Source organism: Centroberyx affinis, unplaced genomic scaffold (genome assembly GCF_046629955.1).
Source record: "Centroberyx affinis isolate AG114_WGS23_722 - 3 ecotype Tasmania unplaced genomic scaffold, CSIRO-AGI_Caff_v1 ptg000445l_1, whole genome shotgun sequence".
NCBI lineage: Eukaryota > Metazoa > Chordata > Actinopteri > Beryciformes > Berycidae > Centroberyx > Centroberyx affinis.
In genome coordinates, this window is record NW_027279108.1 from 232,984 (window position 1) to 252,500 (window position 19,517).

At 40.2% G+C, this 19,517-nt stretch overlaps 2 protein-coding genes across 3 annotated transcripts in view; one reads left to right on the forward strand and one right to left on the reverse strand.

Annotated features, from left to right (window-relative positions):
- Positions 1–688: 688 nt before the first annotated feature.
- On the reverse strand, positions 689–7,127 carry zcchc10 (zinc finger, CCHC domain containing 10). Of its 2 annotated transcripts, XM_071517012.1 has the most exons (5): positions 7,065–7,127; positions 6,299–6,460; positions 5,116–5,118; positions 4,668–4,709; positions 689–1,397 (listed from the first exon to the last, which is right to left on the reverse strand). In XM_071517012.1, the coding sequence occupies exons 1-5, from the start codon at positions 7,103–7,105 to the stop codon at positions 1,163–1,165; spliced, it is 483 nt and encodes a 160-aa protein (XP_071373113.1). In that variant the 5' UTR covers positions 7,106–7,127; the 3' UTR covers positions 689–1,162. The 2 variants fall into 2 exon arrangements, with proteins under 2 accessions (XP_071373113.1, XP_071373111.1); XM_071517010.1 differs by lacking the exon at positions 5,116–5,118.
- A 4,436-nt stretch (positions 7,128–11,563) lies between these two features.
- hspa4a (heat shock protein 4a) overlaps positions 11,564–19,517 on the forward strand; it is a 21,324-nt gene continuing 13,370 nt past the window's right edge. Inside the window, exons 1-7 of the mRNA XM_071517002.1 lie at positions 11,564–11,858; positions 13,711–13,768; positions 13,897–14,037; positions 14,982–15,104; positions 16,368–16,467; positions 16,968–17,101; positions 17,681–17,925. Coding sequence (XP_071373103.1) covers positions 11,752–11,858; positions 13,711–13,768; positions 13,897–14,037; positions 14,982–15,104; positions 16,368–16,467; positions 16,968–17,101; positions 17,681–17,925 — 908 coding nt within the window. The 5' untranslated portion in view covers positions 11,564–11,751. The remainder of the gene's footprint in view (positions 11,859–13,710; positions 13,769–13,896; positions 14,038–14,981; positions 15,105–16,367; positions 16,468–16,967; positions 17,102–17,680; positions 17,926–19,517) is intronic.

Here is a 19,517-nt window from a genome sequence, read left to right on the forward strand (position 1 = left end):
AGTGTTTGGTCAAGCTTATTCAGAAATATCCATTTCTGCCATTTTAGTGCCCCTAGTGGTAGTATTTAAATGTACTGTACACTTAAGAGTTACTCAAACCCATATAACAGGTCTGGAGTAACTGCTGTGGCATTATGGGAAAGTTTGTGGTAGACCACACCCAAAATTTATATGTAAGCACCAGCTGTAATGTTGCTTGGATATAAATGTCTTATGGTTTCAGTGCAGTAAGGCCAAGTGTGATAGTGATAGGTCAAAAATGCAAAATGTCTTAGGGAATATTAATCGTTAGAAAATCGATCCATACATTGACTTTCAGACTTTGATAGTCCAAGAGAAAACATTTTAGAAAGAGGACAGCAGTATATGTGTACCAGGTTTGTCGTCTTGCAGTGTGGTAAGGACCCTTTAAATTTTATGATTTGTACTGTAATTATGAAAAAGAAAATGTATTAGCATTTTATTCTCAAATTCAAATATTCAATGTTGTGGCAATGTGTTCTAGTGTAACAAAATAGCGAAGCCCTTTCCTTTCAGTGCAAAACACAAAGCAAATATGCAAGGGCCTTGAAAACAAAAATAATCCAGGTTTGTTTTGCAGTAAAATAAAGCAAATGCAATATGACAGCAACAAAGCATTCTGACTTGAAACACATTCAAGTATAACATGAAGAGAACTTTTATTCAGTTTTCATTAAAAGGTTTCCCTTTAATGCCTTTTCAATTCTAGGTATCGTGTTGTTTTATTAAGATTGCGAGCTGTACAGATTAAGTTTGACTAAAAATATACTTTAGTACAAATTCACAAGATTCAACATGAAAAAAGCACACAAATTTTTCTCTGATACTATTTAAAATTGATAGCCTTGGTAGAACAGTGAACTGGAGAAAATATCACATCAATGCAAGTAACAGGAAAAAATGTTTTGAAAACAAAACTGGCCAATCTTACCAACCCAAAACCAGCATTAGTCCATTATCTGCACCAAGACTATAGGAGCAGTAGGCAACCTCAAACCTGTCCCATCCATTCAGATCCACCCAACTGTAACGGATTTACAGTGTCCATAAAAAAAAAAATCAATTAGCATCACCAAGTGGACAGCTAAAATAAAATTGGGCAAAAAAAAAGGACAAGAAAAACGACTTATTATTACAACTACTATTTCTTCTTTTTCTTCTTCTTTGGTGGCCCTTGATCCGAATCGCTGCTGCTCCCTGAGTCTGAGCTGTTCGAAGACGAAGAGGAGGAAGAGGAAGAGGAGGAAGAGCTGTCGTCGTCGCTGTCGCTGCTGCTGTCGCTGTCATCCGAGGAGGAGCTGGAGGAGTCGCTGCTGTCGGACGAGTCATCGGAGGAGCTGTCTGAATCACTGCTGCTGTCGCTCGAGTCTTTGGACCTGACAGTGAGGAAAAAACACACACACACACACACACACAGCTGTTACTCAAGTGTCATGCTGCATCCTGTCTATCCTGTCCAGTCAATGAAATCTTACGTGGGCTGTGGGGAGGAAAAAAAAAAAAAAGCAGCTGGTGTGACTTAGCAGCACTGACGTTGAATTGCCTGTTACCGTCTTGACTGAGTGCTCAACAATGTTGACATCTCCTCTCTCTCTCAAAGGGAGGGAAACTCTGACGCTCACTACTTTGGAAGTGAAGTGACTCAATGACTACGAGGTTAGGAAGTGATAATGATCCGCCAGCTTCTTGTTTTTTTGTTTTTTTCGGCCAACCAGCTTTTGAAATTCTTTTAAAAGACTCTGTAGCATTTGGACCAGAACTTCCACTCATCCAGAGGCCGTCCTCCTCCTGAACTCTTCTACTGAGGCTCTACAGACTGTTTGTCAGATCTAAGGGAGTGTGCAATATGACAGGTATAATGGTTGTTTAATACAGTTTTCATCCCTATGGTACATATTTCTTAGTTACGGTATTTTATTAGCTGACTGTCTGAGACAACCATGAAAATCATTTCAGTCTGGCAGCACCGCTCACTCCAGACCGTCTTTGAGAAAATAACAAACTGGACAAGCAGAGACGTTAACTGTAGAGCCAACTAATGTCCTGAACGCCAGCTCCTCTCTCTCCTTCATCAGAGGCTTCAAGCTTGTTGATTCAAATACCCAACCAGACCCACTGGGAAAATCTGGGCATTAAAGTCAACAAAGCGAAGCTCTCGTCTCCCTCAACAACCATCATCGAAGTTCCTATGAGAAGGGCACTTGAAGGAGTAGTTTGCCCCAAAATGAAAATGATCATTTCATTATCATGTCATTATCTACTTGCCCCCATGTCAGTAGAAACTCCAATGAAGTTCGTAGGACCACCAAACTCAGAGCGAGTCAGACTATTGGGAGAACTATACAAAACTCTGCAAACTTTGCACTGTGGGTCCAAAAGTCCCAATATTTGTCTCATTATCTCCTCACCTCATTATTTCCTTACTGACTCAATGGCAATAAAATACCATAAAACGCCACTAAAATACCATAAAACAAAATAAAATACTGTAAACTATGGTACATATTTCTTAGTTTATGATATTTTATTTTGTTTTATGATATTTTATTGCTTCTACCTTATGTCTTACCTTGTTCTTTGTCCCTCTCCATCTGTTTTAAGTGAGCTTGCCAAAGCACTTCCCAATCAACCAAGTAGAGATGGCAATAAAGTATTGAACTTGAACATTTTTTTCTTCATTTTGGCATTTTGGGGGGTTTTGCACATCACTTTCCACCAGTGTCACCAGTATTTAACTGTCACTGGACTGACAGCACTTGCCACGACCCCAAAACAAGCAAGCACAGGCTTTTAGAGAGGAACGTCTTAGTCGGGATACTTCATAAAATGACTATCCCAGATGAAAGAAGGAACAGGAGCACTCCTCAGCTGCAGATCTGAGATTTATTAAGCACGGGCTGCTATTCTGAGACCGGCCAAGCAACTACAAATAACCCAGCGCCAGAACTTCAGCTGGTGCCAAAGTGTCTACAGAAATAGTAATGTCTAAACTATATAAATATATCAAACATGTGCTAACTGGTTAGTTACATTATTACAGCATTTCTATTATAGTCAATAGCCACAAGTCAATAATCAACATATTGACAAAAGACAAGCAACTGCTCCAGTGTAGGCACTGGGCCAATATAATACTAAAAATCCTCAATGTAGACTGCAGCTAATAAACGATAATGAAGCAACCAATCCAAAGAAAAAGAGCCACATCTGCATCACTCCTCCGTCTTTTCTCATCTTAGAGTGCTATTCATCTTTGAAAGGCGATGCCAGTGTTCACTCTGGTTTTGGCTCGGAGACGGACGCTTTCCTTCCTCAGCACACTCGCCTTCCTCCGACTGATTAATCTGTTTCTTTTTTCCTTGGATTTTCTGCTTGTGAAGTTTGAGTTTCTGTATGATCCGGCCCCTTCTTTGTCTGCTCAGCCACGGTGGCTATCGCTGCTCATGCTAAATACCCAGTTCTTCTTCTGTTTATTCCAAACAAAACGCTGTTGCTGCTTCCATCAATAAAAAAAACACATCACTTCCTGTGCACCAGAGGATTTTTCCTGGGGAGGCGCTACCCGCTCCTCGGTGTTCAGAACAGCAAATGTAAACGCTTTCATGAACTGGGTATGAGTTGAATCAATATTGTGTTATATCAGTTGGCGATAGAGAGTAGAGAAACGGACATTTGTTTATATGAAAATGTCACAGATTATTACTCTAAAGTGCTGACTGTGAGTTTTAATTTTAAGGCATTACGTTATGAAGAGACAAAGAATCTGGTGAAATGTTTAGACATTTCAGACATATAGGAAATCCTTATAGGGCTTTACTCCTTAGAGTTTTTTGATACAAACTAAAATGTATTGTCTAGTATTGAAAATAGAGTTGTTCCGATACCGATACCAGTATCGGAAATGCCTCCGATACAGCCTAAAATGCTGGATCGGGTATCGGCGAGTACACGAGTCTATGCACCAATCCGATATCACGTTATTTATTAGCCCTGAAAAAAAATCAACTTTAAAGTAGTTTCACCTGGATAAAACGGCCGTTTTCCCGGAAATCTATAGTTGTATATACTAAATTTATACTGTTACTGTATTTAAATTTTTAAATGTCTTTTATTTTACTAAATTGTGGCTGCACTTTAACAGTTTTTTAAAGGAATTGTTATTTATTCCTAGATTTATTTATTTATGTTCTTTTTCAGTTATGACTGACTGTCAAACTAGATAATAAAGTTCTATGGCATTCATTCTCTGTATGTATTTGTTGATGTTTTACAAAGGGTTTAACCTGAGCCAGGCCATACAACAATGATAGCAATCATATCACATCCATACAGGGTTAGTAGTATACAGCTGTTAAAAAAATAAATATATATATATATATATATACATACTTTTTTGGACGCACTGGTATCGGATCGGTACTCGGTATCGGCCGATACACAAGTTCAGGTATCGGAATCAGTATCAGGAAGGAACAAATGGTATCGGAACATCTCTAATTGAAAAGAACTGTAATTTTGGAAAAGGGGGTTCCTTCACTGTTCAGGGTTAGGGTTAGTATTCATGGTAATTGAACTGTTTCACATCCAAAATTATAAAACATCAAACAATGTCTAAATACTTGTAGCTGACCATATGTGTCACTTACTTCTTTTTTATTTTCTTCTCATTGGAGCCTTCTCTTCCTGGTCTGCAAATAGAAAAAAATGAACAGCTTTAGAAAAATTAATTAATTTGACATTTTGTAGTCCATTAGAGGAAAATAAAAACAGTTCAACAGTTTGTTCATCAGCACAGCATGCTGTATTTATACTTTCTCCCTCTAGATGGCGGTACTACACAATAACATTTTCCACTGCAAGTGCGTCAGTTTTTCTACAGTGACAATTTCCATGTTTGATTTTCAGATAATGGGTAACAAACAGAGAGTATCCACATTCAAGGTGTCTAATCAAGGCGTTTAATCATTCCACAGTTGACAGCTTCTTGCCATATGGCATCTCAGCTTTCCCTGTCCAACTGAAGAGCTGAATCCATCGCCCGACTGAGACAACCATGAAAATCAGTTCAATCTGGCAGCACTGCTCACTCCAGACCGTCTTTGAGAAAACACAAACTGGACAAGCAGAGAAGTTAACTGCAGAGCCAACTAATGTGTTGAATCCTGAACACCAGCTCCTCTCTCTCCTTCATCAGAGGTTTCAGGCTTGTTGATTCAAATACCCAGACACACTGCAAAAATCTGGCCATTAAAGTGAACAAAGCCCCTGAACATCTACCATCAAAGTTCCTATGAGAAGGGCACTTGAAGGAATAGTTTGCCCCAAAATGAAAATGATCATTTCATTATCATGTCATTATTTACTCACCCTCATGTCAATAGAAACTCATGTCAAAACTAACCAAACTAGGTTAGACTATTGGGAGAATACAAAACTCAGTGTTTTTTTAGCCAAAGAATTGTACTGTGGGTCCAAAAGTCCCAATATTTACCTCAATATTGCCTATATTTTCCTTACTGACAATGCTCTGGTTATATGTGGACCCTACAGTAGCATGCAGAGTCTTCTGCCAAAGTGCTCTTGGTTGTGTGCAACCAGAGCATAGTCAGTAAGGAAACCCTAGGAGATAATGAGGTAAATATTGGACTTTGGACCCATGGTACATTCATTTGGCTACTAAACAATTGGATTATGCTTCACAAGCTGTTTGGAGAAACTTGATGGACATTTTATGCTTTTTTGGAGCTGCGGAGTTGAGCAGATAATGAATGAAACTTCATTTTGCGGTGAACTATTTCTTTTGGCCCATCGACTGAAGCCAATGGTGCAGCATGGTGTAAAAACCCTATGAAAGCCGAACTGTCCTCGCTGTGTATGAATAAAACTGTTCGGCTTCAAATACAACAGCTGAGTCACTAAAAATGACTTGCGGCTCAGCTACAGTTTGTCACTACATTGACGCAGCTAGGGCTGGGGTGAGAAGAGGGATGACCTTTTGAGAAAAGTGAGAACTGTGGCTGTGTGGGGAGGAAGACACACTCATCTCTAGTAAAACAAACTGGATTCAAAGTCTCCTGTGTAATGACATATACAGCTGTAGTGGTCTGAAGGCAGTTTTACAGCAACAATAAAATACTCCTGATTTCCAGGATCGCCTTATTGACAATCACTCTACATAATCTGCAAAAAAAGTTATATTTTCTTTTCCAGTGGTATGATGTTAGGTGTGTGCACGTGGCTTTCTATCACTAGTGTTTGATTGATAAAAACACCTCACCCAGTGATGCTGAGCTGTTTAGTCTCGTCTTCCTTCAGTCTCTTTTTCATCTCAGTTGTTCTTGAGGGTCTGTGAAGATATTTCCTCTTCCCCGTGCATTCGTAGGTCCAGTGTCCCAACTCCAAACACTTCTGGCACCGCACATTTTGCTTGTTCGCCTCCCTGGATTTAACACAGACTTCAGTTTATTTAAGGTAAAACCCCTTTTGATCCCTGATAAACACGACGACTGTACACATAAATCCCAGATCTTTTGAAATGAGCGACTCCAATATACTATATTTTACTATATTTGTGTACTTAAACGGAGCTAGGATCTGACAGATGACTGAGGAGTTCACCAGAATATTGATATCAATACGGATTTTGGCGTACCGATAACTTCACCTAGGAAAATACTATTTCTTGGTGTAACGTTAACCATCACTCCACGCCTATTCCTCTTAAATCATCGGTTGTTTGGACTCTTAAACATATCAATCACAAGCTAAAATGTTAATTACGTATTCGGCAGTAGAAAATCATCCTAAAGTCACACAGTAGTCTTTGTGTAGGAGAGAAAGAAAACGGCGCATATCGGGGCTACGTTACCGTTGAGCCCTTGTTGTGATTAAAACGTTCATAAATCGCCTCGTATCCCGTGAAGCTCCGCGAGTTTAACGTACGGTAATTAAGATTCCCACCGAGCACCGTGTCCGTAAGCTAACACTGTACCGACAATGTAACACTCAAACGATGGCATTTTATTTAGCTAAATCATACTCACGCCTGCCTCCGGGCTATGATTCTATGCATGGGAGTCGCCATGTTGCAGTTTACTTTTTCTTCTTCGTTGGTGTCAGATTAGTGCGTATTTCCGGTAGCCTGTCTGAAGGCGTCTTCTTCTTCCTCCTCTTTGTGGGGATTGCGGCAGTTTATATGCTTCAAGGTGTATTACTGCCCTCCATCGGTCAAAGTCACGAAAGTCACTTCATATTTTCTGATATACGCCAGTTGCGTGTAATAAATGTACCTATTTTCCTTCCAGTTAGTTGATGATTCTTGCCTCGACCAAAACATGTTTTAAAAGAAAAAAAGAAGAAACTCCTAGGTCTGACAGCTCATTCAATCGCTATTTCTTTATAATACCTTTTGCAATGTAACATGAATCACTGTCCCAGTATTTCCACACTCTCAGACCATCTGGATGTTTACCTAGTCCTAAAAACAACTGTTCAACCCACAATGCACTAGCCTAATCTTGTAAATTGGATAGCGTCTCTCATGTCCTGATATAGCCCATATAGACACAAGGATTGTGTCCTTTAAGTGTTTCAAACTGAAAAATACCTTCTGTTTCCCTGTTTATCACTCCATTAGTAGTGTAATTAGTTTTCTCACAGTTTATTGACATAAAGGGTTAACTGAGTTCTTGGGTGACAGGGTGATTGATGCTATTTCATTGGCAGCAGACCCAAATGTTTGCCAGCCAGCAATGAGATTATATGAACAACTTCAAGAATGGGCAGAGGCAAACAACGTGTGCTTACAAAATACATACAATGTTATTTAGGCAGCCACATATCAAAGTACCAACAACTCCATAAGACGGATTGACAAAGTGGTCTACCTGCCTCCTCCAGGCATCTGGCAGGTCTGGCTGTTCAGAGAGCACAGTGTGCAGAGGGGCCGGTTCATGCACCTGCTCAGAGAAACACAGAGAGGTGCAGCATCAGTGCAAACCAACAGGCTTCAGAGGCAGTGGGATCTACCCACTCGATTCGATCCACATATTGATCGGGCCCCGTTCAGACTCGGCTTGGCAGCAGAAAGACCCCCGAAGTTCCAGGGCAGCTTCCATACCATTGCCATTGCCATACCTTAGTCTAACTGAGTCCAAATTGGATTGTAGATGGTAGTTTCTTATCAGTACAATGGAGAGCAAAGGAAAAAAATCACATCAGGGAGGAATTCAGGACCAGTGGCCTCCTGTAGATTTGTTAATGTGAACTTGATGTGCATTTGCACTCCATGTATAAATTCACATATCTGCTTTCTCAGTTTTACACACAGTTTCATAGTTATACTTACATTTTCATAATGGTTCCACAATATACGATATTTAGTAAGTAAGTAAGTAAACATATTTATATTGCGCATTTAAAAACCAGGAGAAAAAAATATAAAACAGATAATAAAATACAGACAAATAGATAGCACATTACAAACACTTTCATAACACTGTTTATACATATATTTATACATATACAGTACGTTATAGCAAAAATGTTTAGAGATACTACTTTGTGTTGTGTGCTTATATTCTATTTCCATTTCCCTGCTGAATCCTATTACTTTTGCTGCTGCAACGACCCAGTTTCCCTACGGGGATCAATAAAGTTTCATGTCATCTCATCTCCTGTTCCCTCTCAGCTGTGTGACTCTGTGCAAGGGAGCTAAGTGACCTACATCTAATAATTATCACTTTGACCAAATAACAATACATTGCTAGTCATCAGTCATTGTAACTCTCTTTACACTGTCATTAGTCACTCATCCTCGTCCCGCCTACAGTACAAAACACTGCTGCTCATCTTTTGACTGGCTCCAGGGAAACAGACTGCATCACTCCTGTACTTGGTTTTGAAGGCTTTCAATGGGCTGCCTGGCTCCTACATACCTGCCGTCCTACACTCCTACTTCACCCCTCGGCCCGTTAGATCATCTGATGGAGACCTGTTCCATGGTCCAGGCTGAGGCTGAGGCACGACAGAAGCATTATATTACTTTATTATATTATCTCAGCCTCTACACTGTGGAACATCCTCCTACTCTGCGTCAGATCTGCCTCCTCCATCGACACTTTCAAAAACCATATCAAAACCCATCTTTATTGTTTAGCCTTTGAGTCTGCATGACATGCCTGAGTCGCAGTATGTATTGTGCATGTGTATGGGGGGTTGTATACATTACTATCCATTGAATTTGTCTGTTTCTATTCTTGTTTTTGTACTTTAATACTTGTACATCACTTTGGCCAAACTTGAATGTTTTTAAAAATGCTTTATAAATAAACTTGTACCCAGAATTGTAATCAATATAAACAGATTTTGAAGTTTTGGTGGCAAATGATATTAGATGGAAGTACTTACAAGCCATATCTTCAAGTTTAGTGAATTGATGCCATCTGCTACAGCTTCCAAGCCACGAGGGGCAACTTCCAACTCTCCAGTGTCACACAGATAACATCACTGTTGTCATCCCATCTACCTCTAGGAATGAAGTTGAAATGGAAACGGTAGGGGTTAGATGAACCATGCTGCTACATGTCCATCCTGAGAGTGAAGCACTGCAATGCACTACATGAAGCAGGCACATGTGTAACATACAGCAGATGGTGCAGAAAATCCCCCTGCAAACACATACAGGCAAAGTCATTTAGTCGCCACTATGCCAAGACCAATATCAAATAGCTAGTAGCAACTGCACTCTGGGGCCTGGGTGATGTCATCGTCCAAATATATGGAGGTAGGAGGAGTCTGACTCTGGGTTCATGAACTAAGTTAGTATCATTAATGAAGATGAGTGAGATGTCAAATTACGTTACTTGAGAAGTTTAATGCCATGTAATTACTTTCAAGGTTGAAGGTTCCAAATTACAGAATAAAAAGGTAAGTTTTCATGTATTCATAAAGGTATTTTATCAGGCCTGCATAAAGAGAACACAGTAAGAATTGGACTTAGACTGAGCAATTACATTTAAAGCTATTCATTTTTTAAAAAGTCCATTAAGTTTCTGATTGCCTGCAGATAAAACCTCCCAAGTGGACATGGTCTTGAATGGCACTCCTCCCTACATAACCATGCTGGCATTCTAGCGCTTTCAAATGATCCCAGTAAGTTACATTAGTATACAAGTATAATGAGCAAACCTGACTGACTATCCTATCCTATTTGTTCTTGTCCCTGGATATCTTAATTGCTACATCCTCAAACACTGTGTAATCAGTTGCTGACAAAGCAAACAAAAGCAAACAAAATCAGATTTGCTGGTCTGATTTCATTGCCTTATACTGCTGTATAATGTAATGGGATCATGGTTTGCCAGCATGCTAAAGATGAACATCACTTTGTACATAGGCTACTATCTTGGAAAAAGCCCCAGTGCAGCACCTTGAGCTGGGTGAGCAGGTTGAGCCAACTACAATTCACACAGCATTTACGGGAAGGGTGGTGAAAGATGATTCTGGGCTGCTTGTTGTAATTTTTTGAAGGAATCCATTAATCCATATGTTAGTAATCCATACTGCTACCCCATATTTCCAACTTCTACATGAGTTTAAATTCACACCAGCATACAATCATAGAATCCCACTTTTCTTTTTTCTTTTTACATTTTAGTTTAGTGCTTTATTCTTTTTATTAGTTTTCCTTACTGTTTTTATTGCATACTTATAGGCCTAATTTATTTTCCCTGCTGAATCATATTACTTTTGCTGCTGCAATAACATCATTTCCCCACGGGCATTAATAAAGTGGTTTGTTAATTTATCTTTTGTGAAGTATGTGGTCTGTGTCATGTCCCTGGATATCTTATCACTTGACAGCTCAAGTTATTTTTCATTTAATTTCAACTGGAGGGGGGGTAATGTCCAGTTGTGATGCCTTAACTAGGGATAATTTGAAGCTGTTAAAATTAAAGGATTTTTGGAAAATCTAGCCAAACAAATTCAGATGTTAATTGTCACTGTGCATGTACTCCGCATGGTGCCAGTCATTTGATGATGTCAAACTGTGACAGTAAATGAAAGTGATGACTTCCTTAACCCACAGTTGTACTTCCTGCTTAACTGTTTAATGCCCTGAATCATAAGCATTATTATACTCTTTATTATATCGACAGCAACTATATTAACAACTAATAATATACTAATAATTGAATAACTTATAATGTCTAGGAGTGGTTCCCTGACTCACTTTAAAATGTGGTAGGATTGTAAAATGTGACATGATTTTTTTTTTTTTTTTTGTATTATCTTTCCCACGTGGCGTTGATCCCCGGCATCATCAATCAATCAATCACGAATGTTTTTTATTTGTTTACACCGCAACCCTGAGTACCTGACATATAAACGGTCATAACTCCTCCCCAAAACACCTCGACTATTGGAGAACACTCTCCACATGGTTATGGAAAGGTCCAGAGTTATCTAGAACCGTGTAAATCTCGCGATGCTTCCTGGGAGAGGCGGTGAGATTTCAGCAGACCACCTTGCTGCTGAAGCCTGCCAGCCCAGACCAGATACCGGTCAACAGTCAGTGCCGTGGATTATGAATAGAAGTAGACCGACCTAAACTAACACAACCGGTTTCAGTTAGTCCGCGGACTTATACAGCCTTTTAAGACTGTAGCCACACGTTTGTTTTATTTTTCTAAATCATCCTGTAGATAGAATACGGTAGTATTGCGAAAGATGTCAGTGGTGGGATTTGACTTGGGCTTTCAAAGCTGCTATGTGGCTGTAGCCCGAGCCGGAGGGATTGAGACCGTCGCTAACGAGTACAGCGACCGGTGTACGCCGTAAGTAAAACATAGATAATCTATCTTGGATTTATAATTCATTCGGGAAGAATAAATTTGGCCTCTGATTATGACAGTTTCTCGTGTTTGTGTGCTTGCTGGCACCGTTAGCGCCTGAATGTGCCGCTGCTGCGAGGATAATGCACGTGAATACAGCTTTAGGGACGAGCTAATGTTAGCCACTACCCAAGCTTGTGTCCAGTTTTGTTCCATAATCTGCCTTTCTGGGTGGGTAAATCAGCTAAAGTGATAACGTTTGACACCCAACGCGGGACAATCTAGAATTTATTTCCTTGTCTTCATACATTATTATTCATCAAGAAGTCTTTAGAAAGCCAGTTAGCCGAGCTCACCGTTAAATTACTGTACTGTCTGTGTATCGGCTTGCACGTTTAGTTGCCCAGTAAAACACGAGCGGGCGGCGCTTCCCTTTCTACATCATGTTGCATATCTCTAAAGGCGAAAGCGCCGACCAACCGGCACGCCCCGCGTTGCGAATCGTGCATCTTGCGTTATGACGTCATCAGCCAATAACTAGTCGGAATATTCTAGCAATTTTGCAGTGCGTAAAGGAGTAGATAATCACTGGTGTGAGGAAATCCAGTTTCGCATGCACTTTGAAAGATGTGTTGATTGTATTTTCCACCGTTAGAGCGTGACAGTCGTTTTTCATTCACTGTCAAGTTCACCTCAATTGCTCAACACGCTCACTGACATTCACACCCATGCTTTTAAGTCCTGTGACTTTTATCTAATTCAATACAATTTTATGAATTTGAGGTGGCCTTTTGGCATCGTTTGCAAGTTGTTGATATTGCTGCTTGTGCTATTACTTAAAAGAGACATTTAGCTTGGATTGTTGATGAGCTCAAGAATAGACCTGCTTGTCATTAAGTTTTCTTAAATATTCTTTCAAAGTGATGTATTTTTCTTCATCAGCTTTTTAGAAAACAGGATGTCCATGCCACACGAGTTTTTGCTTTCTCCCCCCCCCCTTTTTTTTTTTATCCCTGCTTATATTCTATCATTCTTTCATTCCTGTGTTCTTTCCCTCAGATTATTAAAAAGAAATACCACATCATAGCCAAAATCCTACTACTCTGTTTTCAGGCTTAGATGTTGACCAGCGACTGTCGTCAGTTTCCACAGAGACTTGTAGGATTGACCCGTCTTTGACATCAGCAACTGCACACATGTGTTGACAGCGCCTGTAGCTCTGACATCTGTGTTTGGTAGGGATGATGATGACAGGCAGTGTTTAGACCGCAACCCATTGGGATACACGTGGTTTGAGCACAGCACTTCAGACAGTGTATATACAATACTATGTGAAATACTAAGTGGCCTGCGCCCACTGTTTTGGTTTTATACAAGAGACTGTGTTTAACAAGGGTTTCTTTGAAAAATGATGTGATTCATCTTGGGAAAAAAATAGTTATTTGAGATTCATTCATAAATATTTCACTTTTAAAAGTGCTACAGCTTTTAGGCAAAGTTCTTATGATAGCTGAAAGCTTAGTATTCCACACTGAGTTTTACTTTTATGCAAACAATTAAAGGGGACACTTACTCAGATGCCAGACATCTCGTTTGGGAACAAAGCGCTGGTGTTATTATTGCAGACATTGCCAAGCACTTGAATACTGTCTGTCTGGTTTCAGGTGGGTTGGGCTCTGAAATGGTGTCTCACATAGGCCTAATTAATAGCTTAACTGGCATGTAAATCTATCTTGAGTTGGGGTGTATTCACAAATAGATGGATGACGATATGAGCTTACTTTAGATCTCAAAACTCTTCACGAGGAATAGCACGTCAAGTTGTAGCGTAACATTTTGTCTTGGTGTCTTCCAGATCGTTTGTATCATTTGGACCACGAAATCGTTCTATAGGAGCAGCGGCAAAAAGCCAGGTAAAATCATTCAGCCACCCTATCACCTTCCTCATATTCTTCTTGGTAATTAAATGCATAACGTCCAGTGTTGTGACTTTACCTCCTCCTTTTTTCTTTTCTCCTCTCCTTCCCTCGCTCCTGTCCAGGTGGTGACCAACTGTAAGAACACGGTGCAGGGCTTCAAGCGTTTCCATGGCAGGGCGTTCTCCGACCCCTACATCCACTCGGCCCAGTCCAGCCTGGTGTACGACCTGGCACAGATGCCTTCTGGATCCACCGGCATTAAAGTAAGATCAACAGTAGCACTTTAAAAAATTATTTAGGGATCATTTGAGACATGAATTGCGAGCTCAGTTCCTACCCCAAATGTCAAAAATTCACTTGCTTTAGCCCCGCTGAACAACTAGGATGCTGTGTTCAATTTATTGCAGGCACGCTAAACTAGGCCAATCGGAAATAAAAAGGGAGACCCATAAGTAATTGAACAGATATGGAGCGTAGAAAACATAAAGGCTTATTCCTGACTATGTTGCTTGCCCCGCTCTCCCCTGGTGTGCAACAAGAAGTGCCTCACATCATACTCTCCCTTCTCCTGTATCTTCACTGCAATATGCTCTTATCCTAAAAAAATCTCTTTTACCGCTCCTCTCAGCTCTTTTCCTTGCTCTTTTATCTTACATGATCATTCTAAGGTCAGAAATATTGCCAGGGTAGTATGGCTCTGACCCTTGCACTTAGCTAAATGCCTCCTATAGATAATGTAAAATGTAATGACTTCTAGTGCCACTTGCTGCCCCTTTGACCAGTTAAAGTCACCTGACTGTATGTTGCAGCACCCACAGTGGATAATATAGAAACATTTACACATGATTGGCTTCTGATGAGCGATGATGCTCACCCGCCAAGCTGTGCCCGACTTTTCTTTGCCAGAAAATTGGTGACAGGTGACAACTGTGGATATTTTTCTCAGTTGCTCAGGGAACAAATGGACTTCTGGTGGCTAGTTTCAAGACTTGCATACAATGTGAATACTCTCTGAAAGACTCATTAACTGTGATAGCAGTTGTCATTGCTGATGAAAGAATGTGCTCATTTCTAAGTCTTAACATGCATGTCCTGTTATACATGCAATACTACACAATCCTAATACTATATCAGCTTGTTTTCTGCTTCAACAGGATAGCCATTGGTCTCAGGAATAATCATCTTCCTCATTTCTTCTCAACACTAGGTGATGTACATGGAGGAAGAGAAAGTGTTCAGCATCGAGCAGGTCACCGCCATGCTGCTGACCAAACTGAAGGAGACTGCTGAGAGTGCACTGAAGAAACCAGTGGCAGACTGTGTCATCTCTGTAAGCATTTCCACAGACAGCAGCACTGGGCTGCAGGCTTTAGCAGGGCGTCTGCAAGTCCATAAAAAAGTCTTAAAATGTCTTAAATTGAGCTATCCAAAAAACGGTTGTAATTACAGTTGAATATAGCCTTAAGTCTTATTGTCTTAAACTTGAAAATGCTTTGTTTTGTCAGTGCACTACCTTTCTCATGAGAACTCTTCTGGTCACACACATCTAATTTCTTTCTTTCTTTTGGAGGAACAATTTTTTTGTGGTGACATTTGCCTTGAATCTTACTGTAACTGGCATTAAAATGAATTTACCTGGCGGAACCCCGCAGACACTTTGTTTTAAAGATGTGGAGTTGCTATGACTAATCTTCGAGAGACCTGTGACTCACTGTAACATCGCTTTACGCCCATGAAGCTGTTCTGTAGTTCAATGAAAAGAACATGACATTAACATCCTGCTGGTGTGACAACTACTTATATAGTTCACAGGCATTTTCAGGCGATTTTGGTAAAAGAATTCACGGAACAAAAGTAGAGTCCACACACTTGAAAGCTTTCCCCAAGGTGTGTACATTTGTTATCACCTATATTTGTGACATTTTGAGCTCTTGTATTCTGTCTGGCACCTAGTTATGACTGTAATGTGTGTGTTTTTCCGGCCCTCGGTAAATGAATTCACCAATTGGCATCTGTTATGCAGTGTCACAGATCACACAGAGATAGGCTGCTGCTTTGGCTGGGCCCAAATCTACAGTTTGCATCAGCCCTAGAGATGTCTCTTGGATAACATGTTATTATTACTGTGGCCAATAGCTAAATTTAGCTGTTGATCTTTTGTACAAGGAGATGTTTTGTTTTGGCACTCCAAGTAACTAACACTATAACGTTGTCCAGACATCTTGTGAGGCAGCCAATTCACGCACTGATAGCAGTCAAAGAGATCATTCACTTAAGAAAAAAGGTTATGTTTTGGCTTCTGGAGATCTTTGAGTGTTTGTTCATTGGCTATTATAGGCAACATGTTTCCTTAATGAACTTTAAATAACGTAAAAATCATTGGTACCTGAGATCTTAAACATAGCATATGATATTTGCTGGAGACTTCACATCATCCAAAGTGCCTTACAGCATCATTAATGCATGTATTTTCTTATGTGTGGCCCCAGTGGGAGTCAAACCCCTCACCCTGGGATTGTTGGTGCCAGTCTCCACTCATTGAGACTCACCGATGTGTTGTGTAAACAATCTGTTGTTTTTTTCCCCCTCCCAGGTTCCCAGCTACTTCACTGATACAGAGAGGAGGTCTGTCATAGATGCAGCTCAGATCGCAGGCCTCAACTGTCTACGACTCATGAATGAGACCACTGCAGGTGAATGGTAACACAGTGTACACCGGGCAGGATAGACAATGTTTGAATCATTTTTCAACAAGTTATCCCCCTTATCAGTCTGTTTGGCCACCCTGGACAATTACAAACAATGCTTGGAGACCTCTGGAGTTGTTGAATGCTAACTAAATACATGTCAAAATTTTGTCTGTAGGTTATGTGGCGAGAACAAGCTATAGCTGTAAATCTGTGTATATACTGTATGTCACAGTGGTGTTGCAGAATATTTTCGCATATACGCTAAAACTCTGATTATGCTTTAGATTCTCCAGCCCTTTCCCATCAGATACAGTGTAATTGATTTCCTATCATAAAGCGTCTAGGCCTACATTTTATTTGAATGTATTTGTAGCCTTGCAGTGACCGTTTTCTGATTATTTTGGAGAACAGATACAGTTGAATTGAAACATTGAGCGTAGACTAGCACACCGATATAGCGGTGAGCACACACTAAAACCAGATCATGTTTGTGTTTTTTGCAGTGACCCTGGCATACGGCATCTACAAGCAGGACCTGCCCGCCCCCGAGGAGAAGCCCAGGACAGTGGTGTTTGCGGACCTGGGCCACTCCGGCTACCAGGTGTCAGTGTGTGCCTTCAACAAGGGAAAGCTCAAGGTGAGTTATGAATCTCAGGCTTTTTTCCCCCCATTTCTTGGTTCTGCAACTCTAAATTCAGGATAGGTTATGATGATGCAGCATAAGTTAGCAATTCTCAGTCTGTTTGTTTTGTGATTCCTAAAAACAAAAGGCAGTCTTCCGATGTGGGTGTACGCATACAGAATGGTGAACAGCGATACCTAGCAATGATTTTCATTCACTCTTTTCAGGCTATTATGCTGAAATGTATTGTAGGAGGGAAAACTAAGAGTCGAACAATCGTTAAATCAGGAAGATGTGTTTTAACTCACAGACTATACACATTATGTAATTGTGTATTAGGCATGTATTTTTTTTCCAACCATTGGTGAAGTGTCAGCTGGACACGGCCATTTCTTTTACCAATTTTCACTGCATTGAATGCAATGAAGATAATCTGCTGACTGAATTGTTCACTGCACTTTGCACCTTACACTTTTTGTACTTTGGATAAAAGCAGATCTGTATCTTGCATAAGAAAACCTCTCATCCTCAGTTGTTTTGGTTGTGTGATAATTTCCCACTCTTACAATTCTTCCACCCCCCCTCCCCTATCAGGTCCTGGCTACAGCGTTTGATTCCGAGCTCGGCGGGAAGGACTTTGACGAGATCTTGGTGAACCACTTCTGTGAGGAGTTTGCTAAGAAGTACAAGCTGGACGTGAAGACGAAGCCCCGGGCGCTGGTGCGGCTCTACCAAGAGTGTGAGAAGCTCAAGAAGCTGATGAGCGCCAACTCCTCCGACCTGCCTCTCAACATCGAGTGCTTCATGAACGACATCGACGTCTCTGCTAAACTCAACAGGTTAGTACATTTCAGTAATTGTACTTTCATTGTTGTAACTACTTCAAATGAATTTTCAATGATTGTAACTTAATTAGTATAACCTTGGTGAGGTTTTGATATAAGCTCATTTTGGGCTTTTTACCTCACCTGCACATGTGCATTTCTTTCTCTTTCTTTTTGTGGTAGTTCTCTTAATGTGTTGTTTTTTTGTTTTTTTAACATACAAAATAACAACAAAATACACTAAACTAAACTGAGAACAATACTAGTACTAGAGGAGACAAAGACTGCGCTTAAAAGAATAAATATCTTCAGGGGGAGTGCTGAATTTCATAATGATGACAAATAAAGGCTTAAGAGCTGAAACACTTTAGCGTTTATGTGATGACTGTGTGCCCTTCAGTAAACTAATGCAGTCATTTGTCCTTTTCATTCTTAATTGATGGATGTGCAGCATTTACTCCTTTTATTGGGATTTTTTATGGACTACTCTAAGAATGTTAGAGGTAGTAGTAAAATAGAGTTTGTATTACTGGGTGTCAGTTGGCTGTTGATTTATTTTACTTATCGTATTCTGTCCTCCTCTACCCTCCAAGTATAACGGTAATATTTAGTGATTGTTCTAGATTTTAAATCCCTTTTTTTATGCCGTAGTAGTCCCTTGGATCATGACCATTTTAAATTACACCAGTGTAATTTACTTTTTTTCCCCTATCACCATTATTGCCCATGGAAAGTATAAACCCACTATTTGCCAGTCAGAAGCTACTGCTGTCTGTTTTACTGCAGGTTTGCCCGACGTCCCAGAAGTCATAAGCTCTCGTTGTTTTCAAAAACGCATTAAAAACAGTTCACAGAGACATACTGCTGCCTTGACGAATGCAGTGCATCACTGTGAACCGTGTGTGTATTGCAGTTGTTCCTAACATTACTTTATCTTTATCACACATCAATTATCACTTAATGAGGATTTTTTTTTCACCTTTTCCATTACTGTGCAACTCTCCAACTTAAGGAAGAGTGGGGAGGCAAATACACAAAATGATCTTTTCACATTCACTTCTGGCAGAATGTAACCACTTTTGCTACGATGGCAACTGCAACAACTGTAGCCTTATAAAGTCATGTTAGGAAAAAATGCAAAACGCAGTGTTGTTTGAAATTATGGATTTAGTATATCTTTTGAAAACAACAGGAGCCTATGACTTCTGGGAGGTCGGGCAAACCTGCAGTAGAACAGACAGAAATAGCTACTGACTGTGGCAAATGTATTGGTGAGTTTAGACTTTTCATGGTCATTAATGACAAAAAAACATTAATGGTGTTATCCTTTAAAGGTGCAACAAGTAATATTTTACTGTCCCATAGCACAAAATGACCATAAGATATCTGCGGGGGTTTTGTAGTTTCTTGATCAGTACCAGTGACTCAATGACTACTTCGCCAGGTGTTGAGATTTCTAGCGTTCAGAACTCACTCTCCGGCCAGTACTCTGTGTTTTGGAAACAAACCCCCGCACCTACTCGCATTTTCAGCTGCTCAAACATGGAGGACGGTGTTACGAGCGAGCGGCCGACATCAGCACACATTGTTCTCAAGCCAAAACAGAC

Bases quoted from the DNA above. Each gene is read 5' to 3' on its own strand.
- zcchc10 (XM_071517012.1), bottom strand. From the start codon at position 7,105: ATGGCGACTCCCATGCATAGAATCATAGCCCGGAGGCAGGC. The intron at 6,461-7,064 runs GTGAGTATGATT...TGTTAAATCCAG, and splicing joins ATCATAGCCCGGAGGCAGGC to GGAGGCGAACAAGCAAAATG. The intron at 1,398-4,667 runs GTAAGTGACACA...CCTCACTGTCAG, and splicing joins GAGAAGAAAATAAAAAAGAA to GTCCAAAGACTCGAGCGACA.